Source organism: Choristoneura fumiferana, chromosome 11 (genome assembly GCF_025370935.1).
Source record: "Choristoneura fumiferana chromosome 11, NRCan_CFum_1, whole genome shotgun sequence".
Classification (NCBI taxonomy): Eukaryota; Metazoa; Arthropoda; class Insecta; order Lepidoptera; family Tortricidae; genus Choristoneura; species Choristoneura fumiferana.
This window is the reverse complement of record NC_133482.1, coordinates 10,222,866-10,248,826: the sequence shown is the minus strand read 5'-3', so window position 1 is coordinate 10,248,826 and position 25,961 is coordinate 10,222,866. Positions and strand designations below refer to the sequence as shown.

General features: G+C 39.2%; 2 protein-coding genes across 2 annotated transcripts in view; one reads left to right on the top strand and one right to left on the bottom strand.

The window, feature by feature from the left end:
• Positions 1-17,141, bottom strand: part of Epp (Ecdysteroid phosphate phosphatase) — a 37,060-nt gene extending 19,919 nt beyond the window's left edge. The window contains exons 1-7 of the mRNA XM_074094505.1: positions 16,554-17,141; positions 16,235-16,472; positions 15,802-15,997; positions 15,004-15,093; positions 13,800-13,969; positions 12,359-12,497; positions 3,688-3,783 (exon numbers count right to left, since the gene is read on the bottom strand). Of these exons, the coding sequence (XP_073950606.1) occupies positions 3,688-3,783; positions 12,359-12,497; positions 13,800-13,969; positions 15,004-15,093; positions 15,802-15,997; positions 16,235-16,472; positions 16,554-16,681 (1,057 nt within the window). The 5' untranslated portion in view covers positions 16,682-17,141. The remainder of the gene's footprint in view (positions 1-3,687; positions 3,784-12,358; positions 12,498-13,799; positions 13,970-15,003; positions 15,094-15,801; positions 15,998-16,234; positions 16,473-16,553) is intronic.
• Positions 17,142-17,754: 613 nt separating this feature from the next.
• On the top strand, positions 17,755-25,471 carry LOC141432759 (H/ACA ribonucleoprotein complex subunit 3-like). Its single transcript, XM_074094504.1, has 3 exons — positions 17,755-17,946; positions 18,044-18,086; positions 25,076-25,471. Exons 1-3 carry the CDS (start codon positions 17,893-17,895, stop codon positions 25,171-25,173), a joined length of 195 nt encoding a protein of 64 aa, XP_073950605.1. The 5' UTR covers positions 17,755-17,892; the 3' UTR covers positions 25,174-25,471.
• Positions 25,472-25,961: the final 490 nt, after the last annotated feature.

Here is a 25,961-nt window from a genome sequence, read left to right as displayed (position 1 = left end):
ACCGAGCCCAAGGCGCAGGTCAAAAATAGAAGATAATTTATATTCCGCATTGTAAAAAAAAAGGTATTATGCAGCTGCCACTGTTACCGAATATTGTGTTACCCAAACCCTGACGTCCTTATAACTTGGTATCTTAGTTAATTTTGACCTAATATTAGTTAAACAAAAAACTATATCTGAATTTGTATAATGAACAATATTTGTCAAAAGTCCACAGAACGATAAAGAAACGTCGAAAATATTTACCTTTTATAGTAAACAATGCCCGCTCCTTGCATTATGATCCTTATCAATTATCGGTCATACCTTTAGTTAATTTCATTTATCTCTATATATATTCAATAAGGGTTTTTTGATAGGCGAAATATCGCTACCGTAGGCGACAGGCTAGCAACCAGTCACTTCAAATTGCTGAAAGTGGCTCCGGAACGGTAACGAGTGGCTCGGGAACGGGTGGGTGGGTGCGTGCGTGCGTGCGTGCGTGTGTGTGTGTGTGAAATATCGCTAGATGGCGTTAGTATCGCGAGGTCGGTTTGACGTTTCAGTCTCGCTTGCGATTGGCCCATTTAGATATTTATTTATCCAATCACAAGCGCGACAGAAATGTCAAACGGACCTTACGATACTGAAGCAATTTAAAATTTAAATAGCGATATTTCGCCTGTCGAAAAACCCTCCTTGAAAGTGTTAGGTTACTAAACAATCCAGCCCTTTTTTTATCACTAGTTTTATAAACAAATTTTATCTCGTATATTATATCTGTATTAAGTGACCTATAAGTGTATTAGTAGCAGTGGGGCAGCGTCGTCGTACAGTCGCCATCAGATCATTTTTCTCCCACAATTTTTTTTTTTAACAATGTATGTGTAATTTTATGTAATTTTAAGTTGTGGCAATTAAGGTTTTTTTTTTTTAGATATTTCGGAGCCGCCAAGGTGATCAAAAATATCGAAACATTTTTTTACCTTAATAATAGAGTGCATGTTCCGATATTTTTGATCACCTTGGCCGCTTCGAAATATCTGATGGCGACTGTACCTACACGACTTTATTGACTTAGGTAGCGGTTTTAATGAACAAAAAAAAGTATCTTTGGAAGTATCAGTATCTTTGTAGTTGACCGTGCCATCTATTCGTGAAGTGAACTGGCCAGGTACCCCTATCAAAAGCGTTTAAAAGCCAAAACAAATTGGTGGAGCAACAAGTTTGTAATCAACGGCAACGGCAGTATTACGAAATATCCCTTCATAAAAACGTTTTTATGGAGGCAAACTCTTAACTGCATAGCTGGTTAAAGTGACTTTAGTGGGTGCTAAAGTGGGCATTTTACGGCAAACTAAATTGCTTGAGTAGATACTTAGGTGGTTGCTATTTCATTACTACACAATACGTGTAATGAAATAAGTAACCACAAAACACATTGTAACTATGTAAAATTTCATAATAGTTTGTCATCATTTTTAGGGTTCCGTACCCAAAGGGTGCCAACGGGACCCTATTACTGAGACTCCGCTGTCTGTCTGTCTGTCTGTCCGTCTGTCTGTCACAGGGCTCTATCTCTTAAGCCGTAAAAGTTAGACACTTGAAATTTTCACAGATTATGTATTAATGTGGCCGCTATAACAACAAATACTAAAAATAAAGTAAACTTACAAATTAAAGGGGGTCGTCATACAAGAAACGTGTTTTTTTTTCAGCGTTTTTTGGTTGCTAGACGGTTTAGCCGTTGCTAAGGCGACCGAGTCGCCTAGCAACGACTAGCTATTTCGGTTGAATATTTACCTTTTAAGTTTGCGATTTTAATGATGTTTTATAAAAGCTTCGATAATATAATATAGTGACTGTCTGATTGTGTGGTTTATTCGTTTTTGTGCAAAATTAATAAAGCAATTTATGAACCACAAACCTCAATGAAGGCAGCAACTTTGATAAAGCGCTCGCCAAATCCACACCGTATAATCACTATGTTTACCTATTGTTTTTTACACTAAAAAAATCATACTGATTTATTAACACTATTTACAAGGTTTATAATACAGTTTAAAATTTATTCACACTAGTCGAGCTTCTTATTATTTAATTAAACAACATACGAAGTCCACTGAATTTCCCGCGAATGAACCAAACTGACAAGTAATTTTTTTTTCTGCTGCTGCGCATGGCAAGAGTCTGAAGCGCTATTCAGCCTCCGAGAGGGCGACAGCCAAAGAGGATGAGAATTAAAAATTGTTTTTAAATCAAAATACTTGCACCTAGTGCTTACCAAAGAGTGTAAGTACCTATGTAGAAAGTGCTTACATTTTGGTGATATGTTTTTATTAACTTGTAATGTAATGGAACTAGTTATGTTTGTTCGGGTGGAATTAATATTTTAACTTAAATTTGAAGTGGATATCTTCAACCGATTGAGCTGAAATTTTGCATGCATGTATAAATCCGATGACAATGCAATATTATTATGACGTAGAGCTGATCTGATGATGAAGTTAGATGTTGGCCATAGGAACTCTGTAATAAAACGACACGACTGCATCGATTTTGGTCTTATTTGATTCATCTTGACGACTACCTACTTTGATAACCAGGGGCAAGTACCGCCAGCAAAAATGCTTGTATTAGAATTTTTTACAAAAAACCATTACTGAAACAGGAGGTGCGGAGGTGCGGAGGAGGAGGTGCGGAACCCTTCATGCGCGAGTCGCTCGCACTCGCACTTGACCGATTTTTACTTTTTAAACTACCAGCGCTTTCGGAAAGACCATCATTGCCAAGAAGAATGCGCCGCAAGAAACTTCGCAGAAAGTCATTTTTTTCATAATAATATAATTACAAATTAAATATTTAAAAGCTATAGTATACAATTAAAGAAAAAAAAATTACGAAAAAAAAATAATAATACAGGGATGTATAGGGTAGGGACATGTTATACGCGAGCTGCAATTATAATGCGGTTGAAGCTTTACGACGTTACAGGGAAACATATCCACCACCACACCCAACAGGTCGTAGGACAATTTTACGTGCATGTGATCGTGTCGCCAACAATCAGCCCGTTGTACCAAGAACAGCTCAGAACGATCAACGTGGAGGACCCGGTCTTGCGGCTAAACTTGAAGAAAGAATACTGCGGTATTTTGAGCGGAATCCAAGAAAAAGTTCGAGATAAGCTGGTCGACATTACGAAATAAGTCATACCGCAGTAGGTACTAAAAGTTCTTAAACGTGCCCGCCTTCATCCTTACAAAATACATACTCGGGCACGGGCTGCAGCGTGTATTATTAGACACGGAGGAACATTTGAACACCGTATGTAAAAATTGTAATAAAGTAACTGATATTCGTATTTTTGCATTTTATTTGATTTATTTCACTTTATGTGTCATTTTTACATCAGTACGATGACAACAACTCTCGGAAATAAACGTAATATCCCGAGTTTTTCCGAAGGCGATTCCTTAACCTAGCCATCTTGCCGTTATGTGCAGATGCAATGTAGGGTTATCACCACAGTTAAAAATGAGTGAATTTTGTATTTTTTTTTTACTTTGATTAAGTTTCTAAACATTATAAATCGACTGTGTATCACTTAAACGATGCAATATCTGCGCAAAGGTCCCTCGTCGAAATCCACCCTGTATAAAAAAGTGATTAAGTATAAGGAAGACTTAAAATAAGTTCTATGCTCACTGTTATTGTTCCCAAGTGATATGGCGCGATGTAACGTCCAGGCGTCCGACTCGGCCGTACGCCGCGTGTACACAGCCGGCAAGTAACCGCTGACGCCTGCGAATAAATCCTCATTTAGTACATGGTTTCTATTGTTTTAGGGCTTTAGTCAAGACTAAACGAAACTCGCAGTTTAGCGAACGTGACACTGTAGATAAAATTTAAAGTACACATTACGATCGCGCTTATTTGAAGCTAGTGATTGTAGCGGCTTTGTGGCCGAAATAAGGGGGTCAATTTGATAAAGATAACAAATTGTGAGCGAAAATTGCGTGAGTTTGAGAGATAACGATTATGACAATCGGATAGTTTAGTGGTTGAAGAAACGGACTACAAAGCTCGAGGCCCCGAGTTTGATCGGAGTAGATATGAAAAAACCGGCCAAGAGCGTGTCGGACACGCCCAAAATAGGGTTCCGTAGCCATTACGAAAAAATTAAGTAATATTTTTCTTAGGATTTCGTATTTTGTACGGAATCTTCCAAGTTTAGGTATATTTTATACCTTAGGCTGCTATTTACTCTTAAACTACTAATAATTCTCAAGCAAACTTAGCCGTTATAGTTTTCCTTGGAAGTTTGATATACTTACTATCATCCTGATTTTTTTCAAACTTTTTCATCCACCGGTTTAGATTTTAGAGGGGGGGCGGGGACGCTCGATTTTAATAAAAATTTGCACTTTAAAGTTGAATATTTCGCAAACAAATTACTGAATCGAAAAATCGTCTTAGCAAACCCCAAATGGGTTTAAAATACCTATCCAACGATACCCCATACTATAGGGTTGGATGAGAAAAAAAAAACATCCTTGAATTTTTAATTGTACTATTTAGTCGGCATAGTTTACCTATATATCCGTGCAAAATATATATAAATACGAATGTTTTTTCTGGAGTTTTGAGTGTTTAATACGTACTTAAGTATGCTTATGTGTGCATAGTAAGTACTCATAGAGAGCGAAATTCGAACATCAATAGAGTTGGAACATTGAATTTTATCGACTATCGATAAGTTTTATATATATATTATATATTTATGAAGCGCATCTTTATTTATTTACTTACAAAAATGTCCTCAAATCCACATGTATGCAAAAAATAATAATGATTATAATTCGATATAGAATAAGAAAACAAAATTTGCAAATAAAATTTATTAACTTCATATCCTTATGAACCTATAGGTAGAGTAATTCACGATGACGCGTGCCGTGGTTCTTAATACAATGTCATTAATGTCTAATTTTGACAAAATAACGCGTCTTCGTGGATGTCACTAAGTATATCGGTAATAATATTTAACAGCAATAAATAAAGAATAACATTTAAATAAAATACAACATTAAGTCATAATTTTAAAAACTACTTAACTTTACTTAGTATTTTATTATTAAGAGGTTAATGTTAAAAGTCAGTAAGTATGTATGTATGTATGTAAACTCTTTAAGTAATTAATTACTTACTGACTTTTATATTAATATAGAAGGAGATTAAACTGATCGATAGCTGGAAAAGTCAATAAAATTTAACATTACAACTCTTGACGTTTGATTTTTGCCATGAAAATTCCGCCCTCTGGACAAAACACAAGCTTTATGCTTGTTTTCTGACTAAGCCAATAGAATGTCCCGTGGTATTTATTTATTTTAATTAATGGTATACCTCATTTTACTTCGTTATGCAATGCTTTACAAAAATAACCTATCCTAAAATCAATATGTAAATTAAGCTGTAGAGTGGGGAATGGACGAAAATTTTAGAAACGCTTGAAACTTTTTGTATCGATAGGAATAACCTTCCTAATTAACAAAAAAAAAACAGATTTTTAAGTAGCATCAATTAATTTTAAGAAATGAAAGAGTTTTCTTTACCACCAAATTACGTAGTCCGGTTGGTTACGCTTATGGGTTGTTCCATAGCCCAGACCAAAAAATTAAAAATGTGTCTTTGACTCGTTTGTTTTGACAGGTGACACTCTTTACCGGTCCGGATAATACCAACATGGAAATACCGACCCTGTTTTGCATGTACACGCCCATAGAAACTGACATGAGCTTCTATGGGTGTGTAGATGAAAAACAGGGTCACTATTTCCCTGTCGGTATTATTCGGCCCGGTAAAGAGTGTCATCTGTCAAAACGATCGAGTCAAAGACACATAAATTCTTTTTTAATGTTTTTTATTCTGGACTATGGAACAACCCGTAACCGACCGGACTGTCGTAATTTGGCGGTAAAGAAAACTCTTTAATTTTTTACTTAATTAATGCTACTTAAAAATCTGATATTTGTTTCTGTTAATTAGAAAGGTTATTCCTATTGACATAAAAAGTTTCAAGCGTTTCTTAATTTTTCCCCATTGTCGATTTTGAGGTACAAGCTTTTTTATAGTAGTGAAGATTATTACTAATGCAGTCCTTCAGTCGATACTAATAAAATAGGAGAAAAATATCGTAATCATATCGATAATCTCGAGATTCTCAACACTCCTACAATTTAGCACTAATCGAATTTAATAAAGGTACCTTTAAAATCGCTGCAGGTTGGAACGTCCCGAACAGAAGTCCGTAGACGAAGACTTATGCAAAGTTTCGTCAATTCGCTTAGAATGCACGCTTGCACAGTTAACTATCACAAGTAGCGAATGACTCTTCACAAAAACTGACATTAAAGTAAACAAAATGTTAATTCCAATTGTAATTGGCTACGTGTGGGCACTGTTCGCAGTAATGCGATATTAGATGCGCGTACCTATAGCTTATAAAGCGTAAGTTCTGAGTAACCCGATAACAAAACTGAGCTCGTCATTATTACTTTACGTTTGCAAATCGCGATAAAAAGTAGAGTGATTCGCATTTAGTGACGTGGAATTACATCGACCTTCAACTTGGCCTCGAGGATGGCAGCGAATAGCCCCGCCGTCTTGCTTCTATTAGTCGTGATAGACTTCTATTAATATTAGACAGCGATAAGAATATGTATCTATTATTTCACATACTTACATGACGTCATATCGTCAGTTCCGTTACTAATTTTATCACGGTTTTTTTTAATTAAGCAGTAGCTGGGCGACCGAGTTTATTATTTTCCTAAATCGTATTTTCTTCCAAGAACATGGATTATATAAATAAACTTGAAAAGTAAAACGTAAACCTAATAAATACGAAAATTAGAACTAAAACTAAGCCATGTCTGACCGAGATTCAATCCCAAGACCACCGGTTTGAAAGTTCAACGCTGTAGTGTCACGCCAAAGGAAGCACTAACGAACGGCGACCGCATGAAAAAATAAAAAATAAAACACGCGTTTTGCCAGAAATAAGAACAGACTACACTCCGTGAGCTCTTAAAAAAACCTTCGGATTTTAGAAGCATGCTTCGGGTATTGACAATGACACGCGATCGTGATATGCGGTTTTGTTCTGTTATCAACTTGAAAAACTTTTCAAAGTTACGATAAAAAGTTATGTAAAGAATAACCATCAGTACAAAATAAACCTTAGGGGCTGTTTCACCATCCATTGATTAGTGTTAACTGGCGGTTAGGTGTGATGCCGTCTCTATTTGTTATGTTCAAATAGACAAAGACGGCATCACATTTAACCGTCGGTTAACGCTAATCAATGGATGGTGAAACAGCCCCTTACTGTTATAATATTACGCTTCTTTATCTTTTTCTAATTTTAACACATTATGGCTTTTTGTCATGATACCAATAAAACAAAATCAGCATTTTCGAATTCTTCCATCGTTAATTTAAATAGAGGACACCCCGCCTTAACACACTACTTTTATTCGGACGTATATAGAGCTGTTGTTATACTGTATGTATCTACTTCTCTTGGGTATGTCAAATGAATTTTTTTGGTCTGCTTTCGTTTAATATTTTTTTAATGTACTTTTCGAAATCCCCGTTGCTTCTATAACTCGGTCTTGAAACTTATTGAAATATTTACGATCAACACTTTTCTTGAAACTTTCAGCTTCTTTACAAAATATTTATATACATTATAAACAATTCCCCTTGATTGTCTATTTACAGAAATATCCTGTTTAAGTTGACTCCCCATGGAATTCAATTCCCGAAAAATAACAAACTAAATAAATAAGTAAGTGGTGGTTTTAACTGCTCTATATAAATCAATGAAAACACAACGAGTGCACTCTTCGCGTGATCGATTGCTACTAAGTCAAAAACTCCCGAAACCCGAAGGTTTTTCTAAGAGCTCACGGATTGTAGATTGATTGAACTCCCCCGAAAATCTCCACAAAGTAAATTTGAACTAATGCATTCCAAAATCATAATCGTTTTCATCGCTTCTTTCTTTCACAGGGTATAGCATGCGGGTACAAAGAGATGGTGAAAGCGATCGCAGGCGCGTGCGTTAACCCTTAATACCACAGAATCAAAAGCAGCTATCGAATACATACCTGGCAAAGAATATTTTTAGAAATTTATTTAGAAAAAGCCGTGGTGGCCTAGTGGTTTGACCTATCGCCTCTCATGCAGAGGGTCGTGGGTTCAAACCCCGGCTCGCACCTCTGAGTTTTTCGAAATTCATGTGCGGAATTACATAAATTTACCACGAGCTTTGCGGCACTGGGCCCGCGTGGTAACTATGGCCCAAGCCCTCTTGTTCTGAGAGGAGGCCTGTGCCCAGCAGTGGGACGTATATAGGCTGGGATGATGATGATGAAAGAATATTTTTAAAGTTAGTAGTATTTTCAATAATTACAATGAATATTGTAACTTATTACTAAAACAATAAGGTTGAATTTCCAAATCAATGCATGTGGTCGTTAAATCGCCTCTACATCATTAAGTGTTAAGGTGCGGCCACATGCTAGTCGCTCGAAGCTCGTTTTTCCAGCGATAAATCTGGTCAAAACTATAAGGGCCCTTATAGTTTCGCTATCTTTGTCTATCCTTGACCGTCGGTCTGCTTGGCTGTTTGTTACCTCATCACGCTTAAACCGCTGAAACGATTTAGATGAAATTTGGTATGGAGATACCTAGTTTTGACACCCTAGGAAGAATATAGAATCAGTAGTTCTTATCCCGGAAAATTTCACAGTTCCCACGTGATAGAGATAAACGAATTCTTCGCAGACGGAGTCGCGGGCAAGCTAATGTCATAAAAAAACAGCTAATGTAATAAAGTATTTGCTTCGCACAAAGGAACTAAAAGTTTGCCTTTTTTATTTATACGGACCAATAAATCGATATTTCATTATCTAATGACTGATTATTTTAGATGGCTAAAACTTATCGCTGAATGTATGCACACTAACCAAAAGCACTTAACAGCGAGGCCATGCTGTACAACGCGCGATCGCATTCACCGTACTCTATCTCTTTCTACCCTCTTCCGATACCGTTTGACAGAAAGAAATGATGAAATCGATTATTGTTCTGAGTGCGTTAGATAGTACGGGTGATTTCGGGTTCATGAGCAAGAGTGAAAGGGGTGATGGGGAGATTCACACTAACTATCCGAAATGTATGGGACAATTTTTTTTCAATGTTGTGGCTGGTCCCATAGTAAAAGTTGCTCAGTGTGAATCTCCCAATCAGCCCTTTCACTCTTGCTCATGACCCCGGAATCACCCTGTATAGCGTCTCAGACAGCCTAAGTATTATAGTATTAAGTATTAGGCTTATTGTCTGACACACTCGCTATCACAATCGCACTCACTATCTCTTTCTACCTTCATTTTATAGATGCCGTTTGACAGTTAAAAGTTGTTGATTGTGGTTGAAATCGTGTGCACGACGGACATGACACTTGCGGCGGAGATTTTTTGATAAGAAGAAACAACGAACAAATCCAATGTATCTGACAGTTTACCTACTAAGGCCTGGACACATGTCGCCGGTACGGTGCCGTCTACGGTGTCACGGCGCGGCGCCGTCAAACGCTTGGTACGTACACGCAGTTTTGACGGCGCCGTGCCGTGACACCGTAGGCGACAGTGTCCAGGCCCTCAACTCCAAATTCGAAAAACCATCAGACAGTTTACCTACTAAGAACTCAACTTCAATTTGTAAAAAAAGAAATTTAAGTATATATTGTGGCCATCTGACTGGCTGAGGACCATTTGCACGGTCCAGGATAAAAAAAAACGTTGAACCTGAGTTAGGGTTGACAGTTCCATACATTTCAACACTACTTAACTTGAGTTAACAGTTAACTCGAGCTAACTCTTGTGCGCGCAAACCCGCGCACCTAATCCTGCCCCTGCTAAGCAGCAGCCAGCAGTAACAGCCACAGCGGAGCGTGCAATACTATCTGACACGTCCTACCTGCCCTAGAAATAGATTCGTGTCAGATATTTTTACACGCTTTGCTGTGTCAGATATTGGTGCTGGTGACTGTACATCCTCCGCGATTCTTCTAATAATTATTAGATACGGATATCTATCGGTACTGTCCGGTGATTCCCATGCTTGTTGTCCTGCCTTTTTAAGGGGTGAGGGGGGTATTTAAGGGTCATTATTTGAGTGTTTATTTTATATGATTTTCGTGGGCACGTTTTTGTTGACATGGTAGAACATTCTGTTACAGTTTCCAGGTTATGTAGTAGAAGCACAGGAAGTCTAAAAAAATAATCAAAAATGTCATCAAATTCCACAGCCCATTCATAACAAATGTGACCACGAAAATTGACGCGTTGAAACGCCCGAATAATGACCCCTAATAAATGCTAAAATACCTGTACAAACTAAGACAATTTCTAATGCAAACTTAGATAGCGCAAGCATAGGTAAGGTAAGGTACTGTGGGGACTGTAACTTGGTAAGAGCTTAGGTACTGGGGATCAACGCGCGTGACTTTAAACTATTAAATAATAACGTTGGTTTTCAATTATTTAGATTTATTGTGGAACTTAAAAATACATTTACATAGCATAGCACCAGCCGCTTAGGCTATCGGGAGCAATCTGCGCTCCGGCATGTATACCGCTGTCAATCTGTTTTAAAGTTATATTCTAGAAACACAATATAAAAAAACCTATCCCTTTATACAAAATTAGGTTAATCTAACCTGCCAGGTGGTCATTTTTACCACCTGCCAGCGGTATACAGCCTAATATTATTATTTAATAGTTTAAAGTCACGCGCGTTGATCCCCAGTACCTAAGCTCTTACCAAGTTACAGTCCCCACAAGTGGTGGAGTTAGGCGCGGTCGGTGTACTTTTTATGTTTTAGCTATCGCTTCAGAGGACGACGGAGTACCGCAGCGATTCCAGCGGTATACAGCCTAATTCCTACAGTACCTACTATACTTAGATGAATTAGCACCTCCCATGTCGTGATCGTGACACAAAGAACATTGGCTATACCCATATAACAATGTCAGTTATGTAATTACGCTCTTTACTGTTAAAATGCTTATTTCTATTCTTTTCAATCGTAAATATCCATCGAACTTATTCTGTTAATTTTTTTTAAATAACTTGGCCGTAGGAAAATCATTTAGATAAACACATACAAATTTTATAAGGTGGTGTGTATTTATCTTAAACTATTGGCTTAAGTATTTCACGGTAGAAGTTGTTTTCTACTAATGAGGGTAGTTGTTAGTAAAACAATATCTTATTTTTTTCATTTCAAATACAAATTAAAGAATTTTCAATTGATTAAATTAAAGAATAATTAATTACTACTATTACTGCCATTATCATAAAGTACCTGGGCGATCGAGCTTCGCTTGGGCTAAAACTCTATAACAAGCGTTTTCCCAGAGATAAGACCAAGCTAGATCGATTTTTCATCCCCGAAAACCCCTGCCATGCCAAATTTCATCGAAATCGTTGGAGCCGTTTCCGAGATCCCCGAAATATGGTTCACTTATATTTTGCATAAAATCGAATCTCATAATTTCGTTTCAAATAACAACCTTGGGCAGAATCATCATATCACCGAATTACTTTTCGCATATATATTTTTTTATAATAGCATTTTTCATAATTAGCCGCATGCAGCATGCGGCGAACGACTCAGTGTAATTGCCGCTTAAGCGTTTTCTATAATATTCGATTAGACAGACAAATATACTTTCAAGTCATATTTATCTTATCAACATATTCGCGTGACGTGGAAGTGTCTACAAACAACAATCTAATTATGGCATAGACAAAAATACGCGGTAACCATAGGCAACAGAGTCTAGCCGGCTTTGGACGCCATCCAAATCAGCAGGGCTACTACGAAACTCGAAGATCGTGTCGTGCGGTCCCTCTGACACATACTATTTATTACGAGAGCGAGAGGGACGGTACGATACGAACTTCGAGTTTCGAGTTTCGTAGTAGCCATGCAGTTTACACAAACGCGTATGACTAAAACGTATGATGTAACTACGATATATTGAATAGAAACCAACGCTCAATAATATAAATAAATGCAAAGAGATAAGGGCACGGAACGGGGGTCAAATTCCAACCGCGAAAGAAGCTCGCGTAAGTAACTTTAGTAACGAGTTAAACAGATGTTGTGTAACAAATAAACAATCATACTGACCTTTTAGACTTAGTAATCTGAAGCACTTCACAAATCTTGCCATTTTGGAGGTCACTACTGTCAAGGACGCTTTAGTTGGTTGTACTTAGGAGCTTGTTGTTTGCAAACCTGTCAGCCATGACGTGCCGTGCACCCAGCCGTCCGGCGAACTGTCAAAGGCCTTCTCCTCTATGTAAATGTAATCGCCCAGCACCAACTCGAGTTCGTCGCTCGCTATCGGTGAGTAACCTTGCGTTACTTTGTGTACCTGGTAACAGTGGCAAATTACACACAGCATTGTTCTCGCCAAATCAAAACGATAAGCCGATATATCTGAGATAAGGAATAGTTTTGTTTACATTGGAACAAACAAGGCGAGAGAAAACTTTTCCAAGTCGAATAAAAATAGCTTTAACAAATTGCACGATTGCCTGCGTGGCGTTTCTATTGTTTTTGCTTAGCTTAATGGTGAGTTATTTATTACCGGAAATGTTGGTGGTTGAAAACAAATGAATGTAACCATAAATAACTATTGAGCAGCTATAATCAGTGCTTATACAGGCGGTTACAGATCGTCCTGGTTTTGGATACGCAGTAAAAAAGGAAAAGTGTCACGAATAGATATGGGGCCACTCGTATGGCCCAGTTTCTCGAAGCATATTAGTCTAATACTTGACTTGTTGAGGTTTAACGGTTTAACTGTTTCGAAAATGGTTAAACTGATCTAGTGTTGCCATATATGCTTCCGGATTGAAAGTTTCTTTGCTTTGTCTTCTTTCCGCCGGCGTTCGTGTCGTCATAGTGTGTGTGTAGTATGTTTTTATGTTTTCGTTTTTAAATGGGTCCTACTGAAAAACAGCGTTGCGGCTTGCCTTAACATTATGCTGAGTGGGGCCCACTTTTTACTATTCGATGTTATTTTTTTGATGTGTTATGTGTATCGAATATGTGTAAATAAATATTTCTCTCTCTCTCTCTCGCTCTAATAATATTACTGTTTTGTCTCATTTTCTCATACAATTTATGAGACAAAACACTAATATTATTAGACTAATATGCATTGAGAAACTGGGCCCAGATGGTCACACTCGATTAATAAACACGGTTTGCTTTCCAGTATAAAAAAGTCATACTACCCACATTTCTTTACAAAAAAAAGTCGCTCTTGTTTAGTTAGTGTGTTTTACAAAAAAGCTTGGCAGTAACATTGTAGGTAACTTCACTTTCAGACATTGATTTATATATACAACATGCTGCGTCCGATGATTTGATTTAGGTACATTAGTCGTATTATCGTTAACCCGCCGCTGTACCCTCCCACTATACGTCCACAACATAACATGTTGAGTGTGAAGATGTTTGGAGGTTTGGATTGTTACTTCATCACGTCTAAACCACTGAACCGATTTAGATGAAATTCGGTATACAGATAGTTTGAGTCCTGGAGAAGGACAGAGGGTAGTTTTTTTTCCCAAAAATTGCATAGTTCCCTCGGGATAGCGATAAACGGATTCTGCGCGGACGGAGTCGCCGTTAACGGCTAGTGCAATTTTAAAGATAAGCTAAATACCTGATGGTTAGCAAACTTGGGGTCCCTGGAGTAGAGCCTCAGCTCCCAGTGGGCAGCCTCAAGCGGCCGCAGCTCCTCCACCAGAGCCTTCAGCGCGTCATAAGCCGCCACCTCGAAGTGGTACGCCAGCGTTATGTGCAACGACTTTACGTGAGCTTCCAAGTTTATCGCTAAAATACACATTCAAATTAAAGCTTTCCTCAAACGCGGAGACCTATCGTGCGAGTTTCATTACATTGCGGGTTCGCGCAGCCATGAATTTATCAGTGATCGGTCATCGAGGGCAATGTATAGACTAGACATAATATTTCTCACACCATCTGAATGAGGCTCGAGTTTTAAAAAATGCGCGAAAGTGAACAGTTTTAACTTTTAACAGACCACATTTTTAATTTTCATTAAATTTTTATGGAATAATCGAGAAAAACTAACATAAATGCCACATTGCCAGCTCAGCAGGTATAAACGCTCTTAACGAGACGGCTGTATCTTGGTGACGGTCGCTCACGCACATTATTTGATCAAATAAAACTGTATTTATAGGTTTAAAACTTGAAAACGAACAGCTCTGGATGTGAAAATTTACATGCAGCTTATAAAAAATGCTTTGAGGTTAACAGAATATCTTTATGCATATGCACAAGATTAAAAGTAACAAAATAATTAAAGCTACATAACATTATAGAAAGAAAAAAAAAGATAGTTATATGATGCAGGATGCACTAAGAGACAACAGTGTCATATGCTAATAGATAATTTTAAAATTATGGTACAGTAAAATGATACTAATTTACTAATTTAATTTACCTTGAAAGTTGCAAAGGTAAGTATTTGGTTAATATTTAAGTAAGTTGTAACCGGGCATTTTTATTTAAACATGTACCTAGCAATGGCGTAAAGTTAAAAGGTGTCAGTTTTGTGACGATTTTCCCCTACAGTTAATATGGAATAAAACGTCACAAAACTGACAATATTTAATTTTTCCTTAACTATGCCGTTGCTAGGTACATGTTTTAGTGAAAATGCCCTACCATTAAAATTAGTTTCATTTTTGTTAAATAAATAGTGACACAAAATTCATGCTTTTATTTACCTGTACTACTGCATGCAGTCTTCTACCATCTGTCTAGCTAGATAACTGATAAATAAAAAGGTTGACAAATTAAATAAACAATACTGATAGCTAATACTGAAATACTCTTACATTTAATTGGTTTTTCCTGGGGCATTGTGCACCAGGGGAAACAAGTTCCCAGTGCATCCAAGTGTTCATAAGTATCCATGGACACACCCACTGCACACAAATGATTTATGCAAGTAATGATAGTACTAGGATTCTGATTTATAGCTTAAAAACTGGGCTCATGATCTAGAGGTCTAGCTTTAGCTTATGGATTGAATAACAAAAGCATTCAATTTGGAACTTTAACTGGGAACCATAGATTTTCTATTGTTCCTTTTTCAGTTTATTATTTTTATTTAATAGGAGTCCAGGACATAAGGTTATTTACACATGTGAATTATGTGGCATGTCCAAGAAGTAAATGTACAGGCAAGTGTAAAAATATGTACTTATTCAAAGTTTCAAAAATATGTACCACAGACTCTTATTCCGACGCAATAAGGCCGTAGTAACATATTTTTGAGTGGTTGGAATAGATACTTATTTTTGCACTTGACTGTACAAAGCCTTTTATAGACATGGAAATTACTTTTTACTAGTTGGTGATACTGTTGATGTAGCTTGGCTTATTCAAAGTCTCTATTCAAAATTCAATACATATACTTCCAGGATGTACCCCATAGCTAAATTTAGATTGCTATTGTTCTCATTTGAAGGTTCATACAGTTCAACCTGGTTTAACCATAATTATCTTGTTAACACCACCACCAATATTAATCCTTTCATACCTTCAGATACAAATACGAGACAGAAAATGTTTGGAAATTTACCAAATCTAACAAACTAAACTACAAATCAGAAAATAGTAAATTTACTAACACAATGAAGAGACCTGTTTGACATACTGAACTGCAATTTTTTTCAGGTACTCTGCATGTTCTTCTGAGACAAAAAGACCCATGAAATTTTGTGAAATGTAGGGGTCCAGTTTGATTGGGCATGCGGGGGGATCCCCTACAGTTTCAACAACATTTTTCACTATTTTCCCGAGCTGCAGTGATGTCTCGTCTGGAGCCTGAAAGTCACTTATTTATCATTATTTTGCACATTGGATTAATGATTTTTTTTGCTGCGAAATTAGAGGACATATTTATTTTTCTTTTAAATACTTAATGTTTATTAAAAAATCTTCCATGAAGTCTAATCAGCAAAAAGAAAGGTAAAAAATACTACTGGAGAGTTTCAGTAAGAGGATCATTGAACATTGAATATTTATTTTACTAATAAAGCAAACAAATGAATACAGCCCTACCTTGAAAAAAGACACCAGGGTAATATGGGGTGGAAAATGATGCGCCCCATTCCAGCCTAGTTTCTTAGACTTCTCCCAGAACTCGTGGAGCTGAGTGAGCATTGCACCGGTCGGATTGGCGTACAAGATGTACTCGCGAGGCTCATCGGCGTCGATCAGACCGTCGTTGACGTGGGTCAATAGCCAATCCGACGCCAATTGAACGCTACGATTACCTGTAGCTGCAAGAGCTTTCAACCTACGACATTATAACAAGCTATAATTAGAAAAGAAAGTTTTGAGTTAGGTTTAAAAGATGATGCAGGGATGGTAAACTTACGCCCGGTGTTTCGGAAATCCCATCTGCAAAAGTATTTGCAGCGGCGAAGTATCTTGTTTAGACGGCTTACTGGATGGAGAAATTTTCCTTGGTGGAAGATTAGCCATTGTACTGAACAGGCGCCTCATAAAAAAAACGACGCAGAACTAAAACAATGAACACTCAACGCATACAGCGTCGCTGCTAGAAAACTATTTAGTTTTAGTTTAGTACTTTAGTAGTATCGTATCGAATCGAATCAACAATTCGATTATCAATCAACCGTCAGACCGTCACTGTCAATGTCATTGTCAGCAGGGCTACTACGAAATTCGAAACTCGAAGTTTGTGTCGTTCGGTCGCTCTGACACTTGTACTATTTAATACGAGAGCGAGAGGGACGATACGACACGAACTTCGAGTTTCGAGTTCTTTGGCGTACATTTTGGTAATGGTTTGGTAATGGTCCATGCAAACTTAATACAAACTCGATTCCATTCGCTAGTATGGGAGTCCCACCTCTTAAAACGTAGTGGTTATATTCTCTTTGTTTCGTAGTAGCCCTGCAGGCAGCAGGCTACTCCGAAACTCGAAACTCGAAGTTCGTGTCGTGCGGTCCCTCTCGCTCTCGTATCAAATAGTATAGTTCGAGTTGCGAGTCTCGGAGTAGCCCAGCTGTCATGTCATGATTTTGTTGATTTTGTTCATCGTCTAAGAATAATAACAATAATAATTTATTAAAAAAAACTCGGTTTATATAATTTTTTACTTGAACGAAAACATACTGTATAGTCTGTCAAAAAAGAGAAGAAATTAAAAAGTGGCAACACTGTAGTGTCATCCCTTTCAAACCCTGTCAAACCAAAAAGGGAGGACACTACAGTGTTGCCACTTTTTAATTTCTTCTCTTTTTTGACAGACTATAAGAGAAATATTTACAACATATGCCTATATAATATAACGAACAAAAGAAAGTTATCTTTACGCATGGTGGAAAACAAACTAAGTATTGAATAAATACTAATTTGTGTAGTTCTGTTCGTTTATCTCAGGCATCGAAATAGTAAATTAAATACTACTTAATATTTCGATGATCTCAGGAAATTATTTTCTCCGAATTTCCAATTCCTCCTTTCATCTGTAAGCGGACCGGATTATTTGAGCCATAAGAAAAACTGTGCTAAATTAGGAAATAAGTACTTTGTTAACCTATGGCGGCTGTCACTGTCAAGTCAACAACAAGTGTCAGGACGGACCAAAGAATGGAGTGGACGGACAAAAAATAAGAAATACACGGAATCCTAATTCCCAGATTTGTTTGAATAAAATTTAATTATTTGATTTATATATTTAAATTAAAATGTATCTCAGATATTTTTTGAATGAAAATGGGGACAGACAGTACACTTTGGCCGTAAGTTTTAATTTTATCTTCACAACTTAACCTTACTGTTATTACTATTTTACACGTGCTTGTTTTACACTCAATGATGTTTTGTTTTCTTTCACAGACCCTGGATCCCACTGGAAAACCGACATTGTCTGCTCATCCAGGTAATCTTATGACATTTGTTTAACCCTTTAGTGGGTAACGGCAAGATATTTGCCGTCATACGACTCAGATATTTTATTTCTTTCTCAATGAACGTGTTGTTAGTTAATAATATAACTTTTGATTCGCATAAGAGAACATACTCGTACCAATTTACGAAAAAAAGAATAGCAGATAAACGTTATTCCAACCCATGTTAAATGATGATTCTTAGGCCTGAACTTAGATTTTTAACTATTCCTTACAATTGAACAAAAATGTTTGTAAATAAAATTTTGTTTGCTGGATTTATCCGATAGTCACAATTCTCTACTTTCAGAGACAAGATTGGCGATATAAAGTTTAAAGAAAAAAAAACTGTTATTTGATCATTTTAAAAAATGAAGACGGCAATATATTTGCCACTATCCGTTAAGTGTCTGGTGTTTATTAAAGGAAAGGGTGGGTTAGGCTACAATTGTTATTGATTTATATATGGAGCAATAGCTTAATTCAATACTTCAAATTTTGCCTTTTACCTTTATTGCTCAATTAGCCGTGTTAGTTAGAAATGACAAGACTGACCACTTGGCTTCCTTGGTGACAGCACGTGTTTGTGTCGGACCTACGAAATTTTGTGGCCTAGTGCTATTTTTTACGTGTTTTGTTGTGTGACCCACCAGTATCGTCATTCAGTAAGTGTTTTAACAAATACTCGTACGCTGCTAACCCCGCAATGTCGCATATCCCCCAAAACCTCCAGACATAACCTCTGTTAGGGAACCGGTTTCCATCGGCGCACCGATGAACCTGTCGCAAGACAGCCAATCGGAGGTGTCGATGGACGCCGAAATAACTCTACTGGGGGCAAAAAGGAGGGCTACGGTGCTGGATGGATCCCAGCCCCCAACTAAGTTGGGGACCAGGGCTCCTTCCGACTCCATAGCCCACCTTTACGAACATCCGGACCTAAAAAATGGACGTAAATACACGTCAAACGACGGAGGTCCTTTCCTTGTCCATGTATCCAAGTCAGAATCAGATCCCTCCGCTGGTACTACCCTAAATCCTATCAAATTTGGACAAGTGATGGTAAACTCGCGAGTACAGAACATAGCGCGAGATGGTATCAAAAAAGTAGGTAGAAACCGTGTTAGTGTAGAGTTTAACTCCGCAGAGGCAGCTAATACCTTTTTATCGGACCCACTACTCGCATCTAAAAATTTCGAGGCTACCATCCCAACATTTAATATCACCCGCATGGGTATTGTCAGGGGAGTACCCACGGACCTAGCGCTGGATGCTTTTGTCAATGATGTGGAGCTTCCTTCTGGCTGTGGGGGCATCCTTAAAGCCAGGCGACTTAACCGAAAAGTACACAAACCCGACGGCATTGAGTGGATCCCTACAGGTACTGTGGTGATAACTTTTAGCGGACAAGTTTTGCCAGCCAGAATTTTCTGCTGTTACACATCGTTAGTAGTAGAAAAGTATCTTTTGCCCACAATACAGTGCCACAGCTGCTGTAAATTCGGACACGTAGCGGATCAATGTCGATCAAAACCAAAATGCTTCAAATGTGGCCAAGAGCATACAGGCAAAACATGTACTGTGCAGGAAGACTTAGCGTTTTGTCTGTTCTGCTCAGGCAGGCACTTTGCTACACACAAGACCTGTCCAGAACACACTCGTCAACAGGCTATCAAAGCAGCAATGTCTGACGACAACATCTCTTACTCTCAGGCTTGCGAAAGGTTCCCCCCTGTTAAGAGATCCTACGCAGACGCGGCTCAGAGCCCCCCCTATTCCCAAACTGATCCTATGCCTCAAACCCAACACTCTGCCTTCCCCACCCACACTCAAAGTCCATCCCAAAGTTACAGAAAAACGGTTTACATACCAAGGTCCCCCCATCGTCCTCTATCACAAGGATATGACCGTGCCGCTCACGAAGCCCTAATTAGAGACCGCAACCCCCCTCCTCCGAGGAATGGTGCCGCCCTCCGGCCCCCAGGCTCCCCGCCCTCCTCCCCCTTTCAGTCCCCCCCCAACGATAACCTGCTGGACGTCCTTCTATCCTTGCTGATCAATATGTTCAGCAAAATGGATGATTTCCCCCTACCGCCCAACGTCGCCAACAAACTTTCACAATTTCTCCAAGTTGTAAATGTTCCATCTCATCCAGTGGAACAGTCACAGTCTCCGCCCTAAAAAACACGAAATTTTGCAAATGGTATCCTCGTATGACCCTACTGTCTTTGCCATATCGGAGACCTGGTTGGTTCCGGGAGCCCGGTTCCGGGTGCCTGGCTTCTCGTGCCTCCGACATGACAGAGATGATGGCTACGCAGGAGCCGCCCTTCTCATCAAATCTTCTGTCACGTATAATCGTATAACTCTTCCCCCTATCCCTTACGGCATTAATGCAGTCGCCGCCAAGATCATGGACTTTACCGTTCTTTCGATCTATATTTACGATCCGCTCTCCATTAATATCTCAGACCTCGAGCACATATTTTCCGCCCTTCCGGGCCCATTCCTCATTTTAGGTGACTTTAACTGTCATCATCTCATGTGGGGAAGCGCCGATTACGACGCCTTAGCCTGTGATCTCGTTGACCTGATGGAGGACAAAAACATCTGCCTACTCAATGATGGTTCTCCGACGCGCAGAACGGCACCAGGCCTGAACTCTAGTGCCGTCGATCTTTCCCTGTGCTCTCCACATTTTGGCACCCTTCTCTCGTGGTCTGTGCTCCAGGATTCCCACGGTAGTGATCACCTTCCAATCTTAATATCCTTCCCTACATCCTTTTCCCAACCCAGTACTCCCCCAAATTCTAATAGGTACCACCTGTCCAAGGCTGATTGGGACCAGTTCGCGGCGGACTTGGATGCAGCAGTCAGCAAGATGCCCATTGTCTTACCAGAAAACGCCTGTATTTGTCATGACAACCTGATCGAGGCCTTCATAGTTGCAGCTGACAAAAATATTCCGCCTAAAAAACGTTATAAGGCTAGGTCCTCCCCACCTTGGTGGGACTCTGAATGTACGGACATGATTCGCCTAAGGAACGAGGCCGAGAAAGCGTATTGTGGAAACATGTCCCTGGATAACTTTCTCGCATTCAAAAAGACCGCGGCTCAGGCGAAACGTTTGTTCAAAAAAAAAAAGAAATTTGGATGGATAAACTTCTGCCAAAGTATCTCGCCCCGCACTCCATCAACTGTTCTATGGAAAGCCATAAAACGTTTTAGAGGTTCATTCATAGCCCGAGATGCGCCTAGTAACGACTCCTCAGTTTGGCTCACGGCATTTATAGACACCCTGTCTCCCCCCACTGTCCCCCATGTTAACTCCCTCCCTTCCCCCTATCCTTTGAATTGCCCTCATAATAATCTCGACCAACCGTTTTCGTGGTTAGAACTTTTGGCATCGTTAGACCACCTCAAGAACTCGGCTCCTGGTCCAGATAGTATCCCGTACGCTTTTCTTGCCAAATCTGGCCAGGTTACCAAAAAATACTTTCTAGACCTTTTAAACCATTTCCTCGACCTGGGTTTCGTTCCAGAGGCTTGGAAAAAACAAATTATCATCCTCTACATAAACAAGGGAAAGATCCCCTCCTTCCTTCCTCCCACCGTCCAATCGCCTTATCATCCTGCCTTCTCAAAATCCTAGAGCACATGATTAAGAAACGCCTGGAGTGGTTCGTAGAATCAAATAAAATACTGTCCAAAAGCCAGTTTGGTTTTCGGAGAGGAATGGGCACCATGGATAGTCTCTCGATTTTAACAACTGACATCAGGATCTCCCTCTCAAGGAACGAGTTCCTTGTTGGCGTATTCTTGGACGTATCATCCGCGTATGATAGTGTCATACTCTCCTTACTCAGAGATAAACTATCTAAGCTGAGTCTGCCGCAGAAGCTGACGCATTTCATATGCAACTTCCTAATGGAACGATCCATCGAGGTGAGACATAATGGTTCCCATTCCACTCCGAGGCTAATCTGGCAAGGTCTTCCACAAGGATCCGTATTAAGTCCCTTGCTCTACAGCTTGTACACCCACGACCTTGACGAGGCTGTTTCACCGTTCTGCAACATACTGCAATACGCAGACGACATAGCTTTGTACGCATCGTCCCATTCCGTCGAAGTAGCCACCTGCAACTTGAACCAAGCCCTATTCTACCTGGGTGAATGGCTTGCTGTCCATGGTCTTTCCCTTTCAGTTTCCAAATGTAGCGTGGTTCCTTTTACTAGGAAAAGGTCGTTCCCCCCTGTGGAAGTCGCCTTCAATAATCAACTAATCCCTGTCAGTAAACAAGTCAAATTTCTAGGCGTTACGCTTGACTCTCGGCTTTCCGGTTGCCCCCATATTGATTCCACAGTTAAAAAGTGCCAATCAAACATCAACATTCTGCGTTGTCTTTCGGGTGTGTGGTGGGGTGCCCACCCCTATTCCCAGAAACTCCTCTATAATGCCATAGTACGCAGCGTCCTTGATTATGGCTCCTTTATGTTAGAACCTTGTAACAAGGTGGCCTTAGGTAAACTGGACAAAATCCAGTACCAGTCCCTCCGGGTTATCCTGGGAGCCATGAAATCCTCCCCGACCAATGCCCTTCAAGTAGAAGCAACTGACCCCCCCCTTTACCTCCGACGTCAATACCTGGCTGATCGTTTCTTCCTCAGACTTTCCCTTCTGGACGACCACCCCCTCTTACCTAAGCTGCAAGAACTATCGGATTTAATTACTGACAGTGGATTCTGGTTCAACAAAAACCCGCCATGTCTTATCAATAGCTTCCGCAAATTCAATAACCTCCCAGACCCCTCTTTCACATGCTCCCTTCTCCCCTTTTTGCTCACAGTTACGATGCTCTAATCTTTCAACCCAACATCATCCTTAACTTCGGAATAACAAAGAACCAGCCCGGAGCTAACAGTTCTTTTCTACACAACATCGAAAACTCCTGGCAAGGCTGGTCTTTGTTATTCACAGATGCCTCCAGGCTTATGGTTGGCGGCGCTGTGGGTTCGGCAGTCTGGATCCCGAAAGATTCAGTTATCCTGAGCTTTAAGTGCCCACCTCACACGTCAGTCTTTACCGGTGAGCTAGTCGCTATTCTGGAAGCCGTTAAATACATTAATGCTCATGGTATTAGCAACTCGATAATTTTTACGGACTCTCTTAGCGGTTTACAATCCATCACGGCCAATCCTTTCTCTGCCAAAATTAACTATCCTTTAGTGCTACTCATCAGGCAATCCCTATTCGAAGCCCATCTCCGCAACCTTGAGATCTCGTTGGCCTGGATTCCCAGTCATTCTGGGATCCGGGGAAACGAGGTCGCTGACGCATATGCTAAGGAGGCCATAGAGATCGGCAGCTTGGATCACTCCCACTGCTATTTCTATGACCTCTTCTCTGCTGCCAAATCCGATCTCACCTCTCTTTGGCTCCGTCATTATGAGTGCTCCTTACTGGTCAAAGGCCGTCATTACGGGGATATTCAACCAAACATCCCCCCTAAGCCTTGGTTTTTCCGGTTTCGTCAAGCGAACAAACAGACAACCTCTGTCATCTGCAGATTACGTATCGGACATACTTGTGCTCCATCCCGCCTGTATAGATGGGGTATTGTTCAATCCCCCCTCTGTCCATGCGGCTTGGAGGAGGGTACCGCCGACCACATTCTGTTAAACTGCCCCATGAGAACTGTTCCCCTTTACAACATCCTTCCCCCCTGTATTCCCAAACCCACCAACCTCAAAACCCTCCTACTTCATGCCTCCTCCAACAAGAAAATCCTTAACATGTTAATTAATTATATAACTAAAGAAAAAATAAAACTATAGGTGCTTTTTCGCTTTTGTCGCTCCCTTTGATCCGATCTGTAATGTCTAAATGTTTTGTACTGTCTTCTATGTTTTGTGCTGTCCCTATGTTTTGTGTATGTCTATTGCAGGTACGCAACAAACTCGCTTCCACAACCCCCGTTTAGAAATCTTATCCAACCGGTCTGACACAATATACACTTTGCTGCTGTCAGGTGTCATTGGCAGTAATGGACGCTAACCAAAAGCGACCGATTGCCACTAAACAAAAAAGTTGAAGTTGAAGTAGAAATGACAACGGAAGTAAAAAAATCTCGCAAAAAAAAGTGTTGATTGTTTGTGCGTGCCACCCTAGTTCCCAGGCAAACTGACATGACGGTCTTGTCACTTAATGCCCTTGGCTGATAGCGGCAAACATATTGCCGTCTCATAATTCGGAAACCCTGCAATAATATATACATTTCTCTTTCTCAAAAATCATAAAAAAAATCATTCATGCTGTGCGTATCGTTAAAGTTCTCGATTCATTGCTTTAAAAAAATTTCATTTTCTATTCGCTAATTATCAGTAGTTAGTTATCATGAAAAACACTCGAATGTATAATGTAACTAGGGCTGCCACCTTTCAAAACCAGTATACCCGGAGATTTTAAGAATATTTTTTTTTACTTTAATAAAACAATAAATTATTTAATTAATTTATTGTATTTATAAAAATATAAATGACCTAGCTAGTGCTAGGTTGACTTGGGCCAGCTTGACACTTAAAACTATATTTTTTATTCTGAAGGGATTGTTTAAGCACCTCTTGCTCAGGTTTCTTCAAAAATTTCAAAAAATCTTGGCAATTCATTATTGTAATTAATCTTTACAATTAACTCTGCCTTTACCATGTCAACTGACAAGCAGTTTCGCTCGTCTGTCTACAAATTTCCCAATGAAGAAAACCGTCCTGCCTGGTCTGACCTGGAGATATCAATGTTAAACCCGTAGCCCGGACATGAACCATGCAAGCCCGTACACTCCGGGTCAAACCCGGAGAGGTGGCAGCCCTAAATGTAGCCCTCCATCTGATGCAGTCTGATAAAATACAGGAAACATGGTATACATGTCCTGAGTCAATTCAGATAATTGATGATAAATAATTAGCTGTGTATTTTGTTTCAGCTCGTTTTTCTCCTGAAGACAAGTATTCACGACAACGGATTATAATTAAGAAGAGATTTGGTCTCCTCATCACACAGCAACCGGAACCTATCCACTAATTTTTTAATCATAATGTATTAAGGTTATTATGAATACTTCGCGTTTAGCTTAAATATTATGTTTATTTGGTACCTACATTATTTTTGTTCTTCATATGTGTCCAAAGTAACAAAATAAATGCTTTTTAATGTATCAAGACAACCTAGTATTTTTACTGACTTAAGATGAGAATGTGAATGCTTTAAAAATGTGGATTTTATTTAAAGCAGCATTATTATTAAAAAGCAAATGTATCTAAAGAAATTACTTAGTTGTAATTAAGCTAAGTATGTAAAAATAAATACATACAAAAGTCAATTTGTCTGCCTTTAATTCTTTCACCTAAAACCAAATACTTTTTGCTACTCCAAAACTATACATTGAATGCAACTTGGTGTGTGATATACATCTTTATCGTTTTCGCCGACACGTCACATACAAAAGACATCTATACGGCTTCTATATTGCAATGCCTAAAAGTGAACCTTAACAAAATTGAGCGAAGGTTGCTTTTGCATTGACATAATGGACGTATATATAGGTTGTTGGCGTGGAACCTGCGGTGCGTATATATGAGTCGTTGGCGTCGAAAAGGTCATTATCATTCAATATCTGCTTTCCTGTGTCCATATAAAATCAACATTTTTACCCGACTGCGAAGAAGGAGGGTTATTTGTTTGACGCGTATGTATGTATGTATGTCTATTCCTATGTCCTCTCGTAACTACTCAACGGCTGAACCGATTTTGATAAATGATACGTCATTGGATTCGTTTTAATAACGCGAGTGACACTGGGTGCACGAAAT

Bases quoted from the DNA above. Each gene is read 5' to 3' on its own strand.
- LOC141432759 (XM_074094504.1), top strand. From the start codon at position 17,893: ATGTATCTCAGATATTTTTTGAATGAAAATGGGGACAGACAGTACACT. The intron at 17,947-18,043 runs GTAAGTTTTAAT...TTTCTTTCACAG, and splicing joins ACAGACAGTACACTTTGGCC to ACCCTGGATCCCACTGGAAA. The intron at 18,087-25,075 runs GTAATCTTATGA...ATTTTGTTTCAG, and splicing joins GACATTGTCTGCTCATCCAG to CTCGTTTTTCTCCTGAAGAC.